This window comes from Pestalotiopsis fici (assembly GCF_000516985.1).
Source record: "Pestalotiopsis fici W106-1 unplaced genomic scaffold PFICI_Scf_1, whole genome shotgun sequence".
Lineage (NCBI taxonomy): Eukaryota > Fungi > Ascomycota > Sordariomycetes > Amphisphaeriales > Sporocadaceae > Pestalotiopsis > Pestalotiopsis fici.
The window spans coordinates 342,585-356,759 of NW_006917091.1; the positions used below are offsets into that span (position 1 = coordinate 342,585).

General features: G+C 51.1%; 6 protein-coding genes across 6 annotated transcripts; 5 read left to right on the forward strand and 1 right to left on the reverse strand.

Annotated features, from left to right (window-relative positions):
- Positions 1-929: 929 nt before the first annotated feature.
- On the forward strand, positions 930-4,335 carry PFICI_00118 (uncharacterized protein; the record flags this gene model as incomplete). The annotated part of the gene is made up of 4 exons (XM_007828699.1): positions 930-1,181; positions 1,237-1,502; positions 1,559-3,251; positions 3,310-4,335. 4 exons carry the CDS (start codon positions 930-932, stop codon positions 4,333-4,335), a joined length of 3,237 nt encoding a protein of 1,078 aa, XP_007826890.1.
- A 761-nt stretch (positions 4,336-5,096) lies between these two features.
- Positions 5,097-6,776, forward strand: PFICI_00119 (uncharacterized protein; the record flags this gene model as incomplete). Its single annotated transcript, XM_007828700.1, has 1 exon — positions 5,097-6,776. One exon carries the CDS (start codon positions 5,097-5,099, stop codon positions 6,774-6,776), a length of 1,680 nt encoding a protein of 559 aa, XP_007826891.1.
- Positions 6,777-7,403: 627 nt separating this feature from the next.
- Positions 7,404-8,795, forward strand: PFICI_00120 (uncharacterized protein; the record flags this gene model as incomplete). Its single annotated transcript, XM_007828701.1, has 1 exon — positions 7,404-8,795. One exon carries the CDS (start codon positions 7,404-7,406, stop codon positions 8,793-8,795), a length of 1,392 nt encoding a protein of 463 aa, XP_007826892.1.
- An 865-nt stretch (positions 8,796-9,660) lies between these two features.
- PFICI_00121 (uncharacterized protein) lies at positions 9,661-10,527 on the forward strand (the record flags this gene model as incomplete). Its single annotated transcript, XM_007828702.1, has 1 exon — positions 9,661-10,527. The coding sequence occupies one exon, from the start codon at positions 9,661-9,663 to the stop codon at positions 10,525-10,527; it is 867 nt and encodes a 288-aa protein (XP_007826893.1).
- A 249-nt stretch (positions 10,528-10,776) lies between these two features.
- PFICI_00122 (uncharacterized protein) lies at positions 10,777-12,384 on the forward strand (the record flags this gene model as incomplete). Its single annotated transcript, XM_007828703.1, has 1 exon — positions 10,777-12,384. The coding sequence occupies one exon, from the start codon at positions 10,777-10,779 to the stop codon at positions 12,382-12,384; it is 1,608 nt and encodes a 535-aa protein (XP_007826894.1).
- A 194-nt stretch (positions 12,385-12,578) lies between these two features.
- Positions 12,579-13,928, reverse strand: PFICI_00123 (uncharacterized protein; the record flags this gene model as incomplete). Its single annotated transcript, XM_007828704.1, has 2 exons — positions 12,579-13,174; positions 13,283-13,928. 2 exons carry the CDS (start codon positions 13,926-13,928, stop codon positions 12,579-12,581), a joined length of 1,242 nt encoding a protein of 413 aa, XP_007826895.1.
- Positions 13,929-14,175: the final 247 nt, after the last annotated feature.

Below are 14,175 nucleotides of genomic sequence, written 5' to 3' on the forward strand. Positions count from 1 at the left end.
TGGTAGATGCGTAGATGCTACGTATCGTCCAGGCCTAAGTCCCGTAAGCCATTTCCTTTTATTCACATACCTCTCTCAAATCAAAATAGATATAGATAAAACTTGGTATATATCATTATGTATTAATTAAATCTCTGTTATCCAAATTTGAGCTTAATGCGATTGAGGCTTAGAAAGTTATTAGGGAAAGTATCTTGTTAGCACTGCCCGGATAAAAAAGTACACACTGCCCGAATAATAAGTCTCTTGAATAGCGTGCTAAGGAGAAGACTACGCCAGTGGCGCAGGCCCCTGAAGGCAATCTTCTAGGGCTCGCAGCATACCTGACAGTACACCATAGGGGGGCAGAATTAGGTGCAATCTGAGTACAGTATCGCTACTGTCTAAGCACCAAGAAAAGTCACTTCAGACTAACCTGAAATCGTAATTTACTAATTCCGCCCAGTATTTCTCAGTCTTGACTATCGCCGTTGCCCGTCGCTGCGGTGCCGGTTTCCCGGGTTGGCAGTGCTTGGCATTCTCCGGAAGCTCCACCGGCGGTCTCGGCGTTTACGCCCCTAGCCTCACAAAGTCATACAGAGTGGCCCTTAGCGTCATCACGGGCATGATTATAGATATTTTGCTATCGTACAAGGCTCTGTATGATGAGTTCATTTCTTTGCAAAGTGCAGGGTTGGCTTGCCCATGATTGAATTGTCAACGTTCCAGAATCTCATGTTCAGTGGCGAACCATGCCGTGAAAACGGAGCCCGGTTCGTCCCACCGCTCCTGGGAATAGGTGCCAAGCAAGGCTGACTGTCGTTGGATTGAACACCTAGTCGAGCTTATAAGGAATACATGCGCCCGACCTTGACTTGTTTTCTTTGTCGTCCAAGTTTCTTTTTTCAAAGACCTTTCCCAATCTCTTGACTTGTGCATAAAAAGTCAACATGGCGAAAAAGACAGATGCTTCCTCTCCAGAGCATGTCTCTGGACAGTCCAACTCGCCTCTCTCGAACCCTGCACACGCTTTGAGCTGGCAGGATGTGCTTAAAGAACTAGGGACCGATGCCTTGAACGGCCTTGACTCGGCCGAGGCTGAAACTCGGGAGAAACAATTCGGTCCCAATGAGCTCGAGGGTGCCAAGGGGGTGCAGCCCATCAAAATTATCATTGCTCAGATCGCAAATGCCATGACCTTGGTATGTCACTCCGGTGAATACTATTCTTTTGGAAAAGACACTCATCCATTTCTAGGTTCTCATCCTTGCCATGGCCGTCAGCTTCGGGATCAAATCATGGATTGAGGGCGGCGTCATTGCCGCTGTTGTTCTCTTGAATGTTGTTGTCGGGTTCTTCCAGGAATACTCTGCTGAGAAAACCATGGACTCCCTGCGCTCTCTTAGTTCTCCTACGGCTACCGTTGTACGGTCTGGAACTTCACAGGTTATCCCCTCTAGCCAAATTGTCCCCGGTGATCTTGTAGAGATCAAGATGGGAGATACAATTCCTGCTGATATCAGGTCAGTGATGCATCAACCAAGTTTCTTTTTTACTTATACTGACCCTTTTAAACAAGGCTTGTGGATGCAAAGAACTTCGAAACTGATGAAGCTTTGCTTACTGGAGAATCGCTCCCCGTGCGAAAAACCCAGAACCAAGTCTTCAGTGCGGAAACTGGGCCCGGCGATCGCCTGAACATTGCATACAGCAGCTCCACTGTATCCAAAGGACGAGCCAAGGGAGTCGTGTTTGCTACAGGGCAGTTCACTGAAATTGGTGCCATAGCATCAGCACTGAACAAGAAGGACTCCAAAGTTCGTCCCGTAAAGCGCAAGCCAGATGGACATGCGGGTCCTCACCGATACCTTGAGGCCTACACATTGACCTTGGGGGATGCCATTGGTCGCTTTCTTGGTGTGAATGTAGGCACACCCCTACAACGCAAACTAAGCAAGTTGGCCATGCTCCTCTTTGGTATTGCTGTCGTCTGTGCCATCATTGTTCTGGGAGCAAACAAGTTCAACTCGCAGCAAGAGATTGTCATTTATGCTGTAGCGACAGGGCTATCCATGATCCCGGCCAGCTTGATTGTCGTTTTGACTATCACGATGGCTGCAGGTACTAAACGCATGGTGGAGCGAAACGTCGTGGTCCGTAACCTCAAGTCACTCGAGGCACTCGGCGCCGTGACCGATATCTGCAGCGACAAGACTGGTACATTGACTCAGGGCAAGATGGTTGCACGTGCCGCTTGGATTCCCGGCAAGGGAACCTATACTGTCGAAGCCTCTGATGAGCCGCTAAATCCAACGGCCGGCAACATCGTCTTTGACTCGCGTAACCCATGCGATATCAACCTCAAGGCGTTGAAAGAAGACTCGTCTGGCGGTGTCAAAGTCGAGCCAAAGAAGCTTCTCGATGACAGCACTGCTAATTTACAAGACTTCTTGTCGGTTGCTTCTCTAGCTAATCTCGCAACAGTCCATGAAAGTCAAGGCACGTGGCATGGTCGCGGTGATCCAACGGAAATTGCCATTCAAGTTTTTGCAAGCCGATTCGCTCGCAACAGATTGGATTTGGTAGGCGAGGGTGCGGAGTGGTCCGACGTGGCTGAATTGCCTTTTGACAGTGATGTCAAGCGAATGAGTGTTGTTATGAAGAATTCTAGCACTGGACAAACTTGGGCTTTCACCAAAGGCGCGGTTGAGCGAGTGATCGGCGCTTGCACGAGATACCGATACCGCGATGCTTTTGATTCCTCGGCATATCGCGACATGACTGAGGACTACCGCAAAGAGATACTCAAAAATATGGAGTCTCTTGCTAGTATGGGACTTCGTGTGCTTGCACTAGCTAGTCGCCAGATCGATTCGGATTTGCAGGTTGGTGCGGACGTTGACCGAGCGCTGATTGAAAAAGACCTCATTTTCCGTGGTCTGGTAGGTCTGTATGATCCGCCACGACCAGAATCGGCACCTGCAGTAAGGAGCTGCCACGAGGCGGGAATAAGCGTGCACATGCTTACGGGTGACCACCATGAGACTGCCAAGGCGATCGCGATTGAAGTTGGCATTTTGCCATTGCACATGGAACGAGTCAGTGCTGACATTGCAGCGTCCATGGTTATGACGGCAACACAATTCGATGCCTTGTCCAACGACGAAATTGACGCGCTTCCTGTACTCCCTTTGGTAATTGCCCGTTGTGCTCCAAGCACCAAGGTGCGCATGATTGAAGCACTACACAGGCGCAAACGATTTTGTGCTATGGTAAGCCCTCACCCATACCTTGCTCACGATGTTTGAATGGAATCTAACGGTTATTTAGACTGGCGACGGCGTCAATGATTCGCCCTCCCTTCGCCATGCCGACGTAGGTATCGCAATGGGTGAGTCTGGCTCTGACGTTGCCAAGGATGCATCCGACATTGTCCTCATGGACGACAACTTTGCCTCGATCGTTGCCGCCATCGAAGAAGGCCGCCGCATATTTGATAATATCCAGAAATTTGTGCTCCACGTTCTGGCAGAGAATATCGCGCAGGCCGGTACACTTCTCGTTGGACTTGCCTTCAAGGATGCCCGTGGACTGTCCGTATTCCCTCTTGCGCCCGTGGAGATTATTTGGATCATCATGGTAACATCTGGAATGCCGGACATGGGCCTTGGATTTGAACGCGCCGTTCCTGGAATCATGCAACGGCCGCCGCAGAGCCTCAAGACTGGCGTGTTCACTCCCGAGTTCCTCATTGACATGGTCGTTTACGGGCTCTGGATCGCAGCACTCTGCCTCGCCACGTTTTCTCTTGTCGTCTTTGGCTTTGGCAATGGAGACCTGGGCGAAGGCTGCAACGAGACCTACTCTGAAGTATGCGACACGGTTTATCGCGCCCGTGCGACGACTTTCGCGACTCTCACATGGTTTGCGCTGTTCCTGGCCTGGGAAATGATTGATATGCGGCGGTCATTCTTCCGTATGCAGCCTGGTAGTAAGAAATACCTTACTCAGTGGATGCATGACGTCTGGCGCAACAAGTTCTTGTTCTGGGCCATCATTTTCGGCTTTGTGACGCTGTTCCCGGCGCTATACATTCCCGTCTTGAATCATGCCGTCTTCAAGCATACCGGTATTAGCTGGGAATGGGCCATCGTTTTCATAGCAGCAGGTCTGTTCTTTCTCGGAGTTGAGACCTGGAAATGGGGTAAGCGTGTTTATTTCCGTCGCGCGGCCAAAGCGTCACAGGGAGCAGCTTGGAAGGATATGGATGTTGAAGATCGCGTCTTTGGTGAGTACCTCAGCGGCGAAAGCTTCCAAAGAGATGATGAGGAAAAGGCGAATGCTACATCTCGGTAAGCTGGAGGACGATCTGGAATTTGTGATGAAAAAGCTTCGATTTTGAGTTGGGGTAGTTTGGCTGAGGGGGGTTACAGGTGGTGCGCCTACTGTATTGCCCTGCAAAGGCAGGCACTAGGCCCCTAATGTGCCTCCATCCATGTATGCCACTTGCGCTCAAGGCTCGAGTCAAATCCAGCAGAATATCAAGGAGGCACAAGACAGATAATGAGTACAACCTCGATTTAAAACCTTTATGTCGTTTATATGGAGTGTGAAATGTTTTCGACAGTGCAATGCCTGTCACAAATACCAAGTTCGTGGACCATGTGTGCCCAATGAAACGGATTGTAGGCTCGTCCCCACCTATATTCCGCGAAGGATTCAAGTCTGAGGAATCTCACAGCCACGCGGCCGACATGGCACGACTTCCTTTCTCTTTATTTTTCCCTGAAATTTCTCAAGACCGTACATCATCTTGTGCACACGGGATTAGGAGACTCAGCAATACCAATGGCGTCGGAGGCAGTCTTTAAGCTGGGCTCGTCCATTATCAAGCCGGTTTTTGAGTCAAGCCGGATGTGGACACAAGCTATCGTGAATTGAGCCGGAAGGATAAGGAGATTCGTCTACTCCGCATATCTCCCGGCCAGCAGCATGATCCCATCGCTGTTTCGACCTTGACGGTGCCTCTTTCATGGCGTTGTCCGCCATTTATTGCCCTTTCATACTGCTGGGGAGATCCGAAAATCACGGAGAGGATATCTGTGAATGGAGGTCCGATGGACGCTACCGTTAACCTGGCCGCGGCTCTTCGCCAACTTCGCAGTTTGCATGACTCCCCTCAAAAGCTGCCATACCGCTCCGCCGAGACATATCTCTGGATTGATGCAATTTGTATCAACCAAGCCGATATTGAAGAGAAAAACTATCAAGTTCCACTCATGGCAGATATATACTCGGCTGCTGCTCGCGTGTTGGTCTGGCTGGGCCCTGGAGACCAAGGAACCGACCGTTTCATGGACTGGCTTTTGTCATCGTGGAGGCCTGCTCCTGGGTCCTCTTCCGAAAGAAGAGAAGCCTATGTCCTGAATCAACCCGCGTCATCCGACCTGTACTGGCTGTCTCTCTCCATCTTCCTGCGACAATGGTTCAGCCGCATCTGGATTGTGCAGGAAGCTGTACTACCTGAAAAAGATCCCCTTGTCATGTGTGGATCTAGGACAATATCCTTTGCGCACTTGGACGGATGCTTGCGGGCCTTGGTAAATGATCACGGCTGGATGGGTTACAAACCACCCTCGCCTCGGATCAAGGCGTTCCTCGAGGAGCATGTCAAGGACTTTGATAACCCTGGGGATGCCATACAGCAAGTCTTTGTCAACAATGCCCGATTGAAAGGATTGATTGGCATGCGGTCCTCCGAAAGCAGCAAGTGGCTTTACTCTTCAATGGAGCAAGCATTGTTGGACACGATGCACCATGAGGCTACCAATACCAGGGACAAAATTTACGGCCTGCTTGGGATCATCAATGAAAAGTCGCGGCGCCGCGTCATTGTCGACTATAAGCTGGAAGTTTGGCAAATATCTTCTCAAGCAATTATTGCAAATTCTAAAACTACTGGCTTCTTACAGGCAGCCATCTCGCAGCGTCACCGCAGCAATGTAGAAATACGAGGCCCCCTACCATCTTGGCTACCTGATTTCACGCAAAAGCCTTGCTACGAATCCAGCTTATTCAAACTTCCATGGATTTGGAGGCACTACCATGGAGAAGCTCGTCCGAGATATTCAACAGATCACAAAGTCCTGACGGTCACAGCTACCATGATCGATACGGTTCAAATGACGAAGCTTTTGGATTTTGACCCGTACGAGGGCCAGGATGACTTGCGAGAGATTGAACGCATGGCCAATACGGCACAAATGATCATCCTCGGTGCTGATCATCCCCTGTATTCCATCCACCATGACTTAAGAGTGGAATTGTGGGTGGTTCTGATGCTCAATACGACTGCCACTTTTTTCAGCAACCTTGATCCGCATGATAGGGTCGAAAAGCACCGAAGCCTATACAAGCTGCTTGTCGATGGCAACCCACAAGACAAGCCGAAACGACCGACAAACCTCAACGCGCTGTCAGACTGGTATTGGACAGAAGATGCGTCTCTGTCACTTTTCACCAAGGAGATGCATCGTCTGACGCACAATCTTTCCTTTATCGCCACGTCCAATGGCTTCATTGGCATTGGCCCGCGCAACCTTGAGTCCGGTGATAGACTTGCTATTCTAGAGTACACAAGCTATGTAGTGGCTCTGAGGCCGAGGAGAGACACGGAAACCACAAAATACGTGATCCTCGGTCCCGTGTTTATTGCAGGACTGAGCGAAAGATATGGCATGCTGGAAAAGTTGGGCCGGGACGGGAAGCTCACGAATGAGAAGGTGGATATCGTATGAGTGCGTTGTGCACTAGTATAACCACAATGAGAGATGTTCTAGCGGGACTTTGAGTATGAGGTTCCTCCCACAGCTCGACACTCGCTAGCACCACATTGACACGACAAACAATATTTCTGGTATAAAACCTGGGTACCTCTTTGTATTTCTTTGATAAACCTCCCCAGCATAAGAATTGTTCTGCATTCCATATTGGTTATATATCATGCTATATATGGGTGCATCGTGCCAGTGCGCTGAAAAGTGGCTCAAATGCTGGTCTCCGCAATCTGGCTGCTCAATCAAGCAAATGACTGATTCATTTTTCTTACCAAATGTGGAAGTAAATCAAGCGCTCAACATGATAATATGGAGTAACAATCTATTGGCACTAAAATCCTCAAGGAATCCTCATTACCTGATTGAAATGCCCTCATCAGAAAGTCGCGATACTAAAACATAACGGCGCTGCTGCTGCTGCCTAGCCCTACAGCTTTTAGTGCCTCCCCTAAACATTGTGGTACCAGTCCGCCCTCAAGAGGATGACTACAAAAACTTACCTATTTCCACCGCCATTGACATGGACGACTTCTCTCCAGCAGATTCAATCTGTGTCTCTGCATTGACTCAATACCACACTTGATCGCAATGATGGAAGCACTCCCCGATGAGCTATTGCTGCAAATCTGCGGGCATTTGAGCCTGCCGCACAATTTCACGGGTTTCGTTGGTGCTGGCAGCTTCAGGGACGAGACCGCAGCCCTCTCCCGGCTCTGCCGATTATCGAAGCGCCTACAGCCTTTTGCGCAGCGTGCTTTGTATCATTACATACCAGAACTATCAGACGACATTCGCTATCGCCTATTGCGCACGCTCGTGGAATGTCCTCACCTCGCCAGCTTGGTGCGGGGCATGTATTTGGGCTACGGCAGCATTACAGGTCCCCAACTGGTTTCCCTCTTCGAGACCGCCCGGCCCAGGCTCAACGTTCCCGAGAGTCTGGAGCAAAAGATCCTCGCAGGCGTCGAGCACAGAGCGGAAGGCTTTGACCATGCATTTATTCTACTGCTACTGCCCAATCTTGAGCAGTTAGAGATTGAGTGTTTCTATGAAACGGACTTTGAAATGTGTGACTTTGTCGTGGAGACGCGCGCGGGTGCAGACGGGGGGCCTCCAGCCGCCCTGGCCCGTCTGCGCGAACTATGGCTGCGGCATAATGACACGGAGGGCACTACGAGACTAAAGCCCCGCGGTCTTCTCACACTGCCCACGTTGCGCACCCTGCGGGGCTGGTCCGTCGAATGGTCAATGGAAACGCAACAAGATCAGGCAGAAGGGTCCCCGGAAAGGCTTGATGGGCACTCGAGCGTGGAGCATATCGACTTTGCTTGGTCTCTCTGCAATGGCAACAGCCTTTCCAGCATGATGTCGCGGTATCCAGGACTAAAGATGCTTAGTATCGAATGGGGTTCGGCCACGGTTGGATGTGATGATGACCTCGACTTTACCGCCATCGGTGATGCGCTCAGGAAATATGGCAGCAGCACGCTGGAAGGAATCAAGTTCGACTGTCGTGAAGCCTTCATGTACGAGGAGGGAGAAAGCACCGGGAGGATAGGATCGCTCCGCGAGTTGTCCAAGCTGAAGACCCTTACTTTGCCGCATGACATTCTTGTTGGAGAAGACGATGAGAGCGACGAGGATAGTGACGATGAAGCCTCGAATGGCTCAGGGCTTCTTCAGCTCGATGAGGTCTTACCGACTAGTCTGGAAAAACTTCATCTACTCAGCTGTGAGGGCGATGAAGGGCAACTCGACGATCAAATCCATAAGATGATCGCTGGCAAGAAGATGAGCAATCTTCAAAAGGTCATCATGGCACGCCGAAGGACCTCGTTTCGTCACAACGTCTCCGAGTTTGGTTGGGTCTCCTATCAGGCATGGGGGAAAGTGATCTTGTGCACAAGAGCAGAATACCGGCCAATGTCGAAAAAAGTGGAGGAATGGTCCCTGAAGCACGGCATGCAAGTACAGATATAGTAGTCTCATTGGTGCTCATATGTGGCGTACCAAAATGATGGCACTGATAAAGAGCCCCAGCGCTCCACTTGGCATTTACTCGCGGCCACATATTTGCATCAAGCGTCGATTGGAACTCGAGACGGCCAAGATGTTTCTCCGCCGTACCACCAAATTATCTTGCCGCGAGTCAGACGATACAGGAGTGTCTAGGCATCAATCGATAGAGCCGTGGCAAGGATCCAGCATACGATTATCTTCTGAAGCCCGAAAACCAGACAAGGTCACAATAGCTTGGCGAAGCCGAAATATCTCTTTGAAAAGCCCAACAAGCCGTTCCAATGGGCGACAGATTCAAATAATAGGTGTTGCTAGAATGTGTGCACTACCAATTATTAATTAGCTCGGGACAGATCCGAGAGCCAAATGGCAACAATTTACGAAACCCAACCATAGCATCACAGCTTATGGCTTAAAGCCACCAAGTTGCCCTACTGAGTCAATCGCGACAGCGCTACGTGACTGTGACGGCTGCGAGAGCGTCCACGGAATATATCATTTTGTTGTCAAATTGATGAGGTGATGGAAAGCCGAAAGATATCGGCTTGCAAGCCGAGGCGTCCCCGCTAGGACTCAGCGGCGATCCACCAAGCTCCGATCTCGTCACGATGGCCTATGCGCCGGCTCTCGAATATAGTCGCACAGCAAGTGACGGCTGGGTCTGGCTCAGCATTTTGTTCCAACTCATTCATTTTTAAACTTCATTGCATAGTATTCTTGGCTTGTTTGATCATATCTGACAGAAATCAAGGCCAGCATTTCTTTCATCAACAGTCCAACTAGTTCCCGACCCACCAATAGTCCTGCCCCTACCTATCTAGTAGCCATGGCTGTAGGAGCAGAGCCCAGAGTGGCCCGCATAGCAATGTTCAATGCCGACACTCCTGTGCCCAATGTTTTGGCAAAAAGGGGATCATATGGGGCGATATTTCATGGTCTCCTCAGCCAAGCTGCCCGCCGTGTTGCGCCACACCTCACCATTGAATCCGAAGAGTTTAATGTCGTTCTTGGCGAATATCCCGAGGACCCGGCGAAATTTGACATGTTACTTGTCACGGGCGCCGCAGCGTCGGCATACGACAAAGACGAATGGATCAGTCGGCTCGGCGAGTACCTACGAGATGCGTACTCTCAGCAGCCGCAGGTCAAACTATTTGGGAGCTGTTTTGGGCATCAGTTGTTGTGCCAGACACTACTGGCCGACCATGGCGCTGTCGTTGAGAAGGACGGAAAGGGCTGGGAAGTTGGAGTGCATCCAATTCGTTTAAGCGACGGCTTTGTCAAGGCAACCGGCTTGCAATCAGACGGAAAGTGGGCGTCGCCAAAGACAAACAATGGAACAGCTGTTGTAGCGGCTGAGCCCAAAACCATGCGATTGCAGTTTATACACGCAGACCACGTGATACTTCCACCACCGACTTCGATGCCGCCAAACTGGTTTGTTGTCGGAAGCACTGATCATTGCGCAGTGCAAGGAGTATACAACCCAGGCCGTGTGCTCACCTACCAAGGGCACTTTGAATTTGACCGCTTTGTCAATGCTGAGACCTTGACAGTCTTTGGCACTCGGTGGAATGGTGAGGTCTTGCAGTCGGATTTGGACAAGGTCAACTTTGATGACGATTCGGAATTTGCAGCCGAGATAGTCGTTAGGTTTCTGTTGGACAAGCCAACACAGATTTCCGATCTTTGAATAAAATTCACAATTGTTTTTGATGAATGCTGGCACTGGGGCTGTGTTTCTTTTGGTGGGGCGCGGGGTAAGGCGGTACACATGTCCACTAAATTACGGTCAACTCACTCAGCTGAGCTCCGCCCCTCCATCACCAAAACATGAACAACCTTGCATGCTAGTCCCAACTCAGTCCTTGTAACTTACTACTTTTTTCCTTCTCGATTTGGCCAGGTCCATATACGCTGGGTCTAGATATTACTCGCAATCATGTCTTCTCACGGCGTCCCAGAGGTCCTGATGGTTAAGGTGGACGCGTATGTCGACTCTTTGGCGCCTCAGATTCAACCCCGCATCGCATCTGAGATCGACGTCTTTCAGCAAAAGACCATTGACAGCCTGGAGGACCACGTCGTTGATGCCTTTCGCTCGCTTTTCAACAAGAAGGACCGCTCCGAAGACAGTTCGAGGGGCCTGACCGATGCGCCTCCAGATTCTTACGGCCACAGGTCCCTTCCTTTTGCGGACGAAGTGGCCCAATTGACGCGCAGCTTCAGCAAGATTACCGATGAAGCAGAAGATGACCTGCGGGATATCTTCAACCTCACTGAGGATGCCGACTCGCAATCCCGGGGTGGTGGCGATGTGCAATCTCGGGGTTTCAACAGCAATGAAGGCCTCTCTGGAGCCAAGGGATTCCTGTCCGCCGCCATCAACGTCGTCCAAGACCACCTCGACAAGAATCCGGGAGGCGGTCCAAAGTTTGAACTGGACGGTCTCTTGGGCGTCATGAGCAACACCATCAAGGACGCCGCACGCAGTCCCGAGGAAAAGGCTCGAACCATTGCTCCCGAGATCAAGGAGCAGGTCGGTGCCAAGCTGAGAGAGCAGCACGGGCCCATTGCAGAGCAGTTTACTCGCGTTGCCCTGGACCACATTAAAAAGTGGCTGCGTGGCAACTCGAGCGCCCGAGACCTGGGCGATGGTGCCAAGGCCGAGATCAAGGATCATGTAGAAGATCTGGTCAAGGGCTTGGGAGGTTTATTTGGCAAAAAGCACTCTGACGAGGGTGCCTCGAGAGGTCTCGGCGACCGCGACGGTGAAGATGGAGGCAGTGGCGGCGGCTTCTCAAAGGTCATTAGTGACAAGCTCACAACTGGTCTCGCCAAGGTCCATAGGGAAGTCCGTATCGAGTTCCGCAAAATCCTCGGAGAGATTGAAAAGCGGCTCTTCGAACTTTTGCCCGATCAATTCCAAAGACCCTTGGAGAAGATTCTGGGTGGCAATCCCTTTGACTCGCAGCTTGACCGTGACGCTGGAACCACAGCTGATCGCGGATTTGGAGATGACCTCAAGTCCAAGCTTGTGGAGAAAATCCGTGGTCTTGTCCGAAAACTCCAGGAGACATTGCGCCAGAGCATACTGGGTGTTGTGAATGGTGGTCACCGCAAGCTCGAGCTGGAGAGTTGGCTCTTTGTGCATGGCATGGTTGAGCAAAAGGTGCAGAAGTATCTGCCCAAGGTGAAGATCTCGGTACCTGATGATATCGGCAACGAAGGTGTCAGTGTCGGAGCGCCAGTGGTGAATCTTGGTGGCGGGCACCAGGCGGTGCCCCCAGCCTCGACTGAGCCATACCAGCAGCATGGTGCACAAAGCTATAACCCACCACCACAACAGCAATCGTACCAGAACTACCCATCATCCAACGAGTATCAGGGTGGGCATTATCAACAGCAGAGTTATAACTCTGCACCGCAACACCAGAACTATCCACCCTCCAATCAACATGGTGGGCAGTATGGATACTCCCAGCAAGCTCCCGATCCACAATACCAACAACACCAACAGAACTACCCTCCCAACTACTATCAACAATAGTGGGGCAGAAGATTGCAGATAGTCAATGGAAAACAATTGGTACGAGTTTGGAAGCATACGCTTTGACCTTGCGATCACACTTGACCCGTCATTCACGAGGGCGAGGCCCGATGATCTAATCAGTCATGCAGCGGTCTATAAATGCAGTGAGTAATGGTTATGTACATCTGATTCGCTTCACTCATTGTCGGCTCCTAAAACCTATTGAGTAACGTCACGTCTATCGCACGTATGGTGCCCGCACCAAATTCGGAGACCAATAACCTGTTTCCGCTGGGGCTGACCGCTAAAGAGCGCGGAAACGCCGACGTTGGTATTTGCCCAAGCTGCTGCATGGTTATCGTATCGACCACCGTGACGCCAGTTGTCGCATTTTCGTAATTGAAGCGGTTGGAGTCGGCCGTCAAGACGTACCTCCCCACCTCGGCGATTCCAATGGGCGAAGTGCCCGTGGTGACGGCACCCAAGAGTACCTCATCAGTATTGTTGTTGCCGAGGGCAAGTTCATCGGCATCAAATATGGCCAGGGTGTTGGCGTCTCGCTCCGTGACCCAGAGCTGTCGTCCGTCCAGCGAGACGTCGCATCGCACCGGACGACATCCGTTGTTCAGGCGAGTTATCAGTGCCTTTCCCGGTGTCACTTTTAGTGTTGCAACGTCCAGAACGCTAATGATACCGGCCGTGTCGTTGACTGTTCCCTTGGTAGTGTTTAGTTCGCTGGTTACGAACAGTTTCGTATTATCCTTTGAGAACTGCTGGCCGACAACTGCAAATCCTAGTGCAATGAAACCTGTGCAGTAAATCAAGGTTAGCATGCATTTTCTAGTCGTATCACTGATGGACTCTACGGTGACGTTTCTGTGGCGTCCCAGCTATCTAGGTCATGGGCGTTGCCTACCTCGCCATATGCTTGAGACCTTGCCGTCATCCTCCCTGGTGACTTTGTAGACCTCGACTGCCCCACGATTATACGAGGCATTGCTCCCAAATTCTTGGCTGATGAAGACGAATTTGTCATCGGGCGTGATGGAGAGTTCCACGGCGCTCCTACCAACATAGCCATTGCTGCTCAGGACCCCGGCGATGGATTCATTACTCCCCAGGATGGCCTTTGTAGTATCGAGAATCACGGCACCATAACCCGTAGCAACGTACAGGTTCCGCTTGTCGTGGGAGAGGATGAGCTCACGATACCCGTAACCATCCGACGTGATGTCTTCGTTGCCCATTTGGAACTCCTCTGGAAACGGAATCATGTTGAGCAGCCTGGGCTCAAACTGCCGAGTATCGAGCACGCCAATGGAAAAGTTGATGGCGGCAAAGGCAAAGTTCTCATTGAGGTACACGAGGCCCCAGGGCCGCGGCCCGACGGGCACGCTCACCGAGGTGAAGTTGAGGGCCCTCTGGGGAGGGGCGTTGGTCTCGCATCGCAGGTCGGGATACTTTGTTCCCAGCACTTCCACGGCCGCGACATAGGACGATGTCAAGGAGTAGCCAATGATTGCGATGACGGTTGCGATCCAGCAGGAAAGCAAGCCAGCCATCGTTGGCATGCGCTGGGTAGCAGGTTGAAGGGTTGGGGGGCAGGGAAAGGGGGCGTATCAAAGCCAGCCGAACCCGATCTGATCTAAAGGAATTATGAAAGCAGATAGTCGAACCCAACTAATGACCAAGGGTCCGGATTGCGTTATCACTAAATAGAGTTTCTTTGGTTCCTGGAGTATGCCTATAATAAGATATTGGAGAGGGGCAATTGGTACAAATCGAATCGAAAATGGACATTTACCCGGA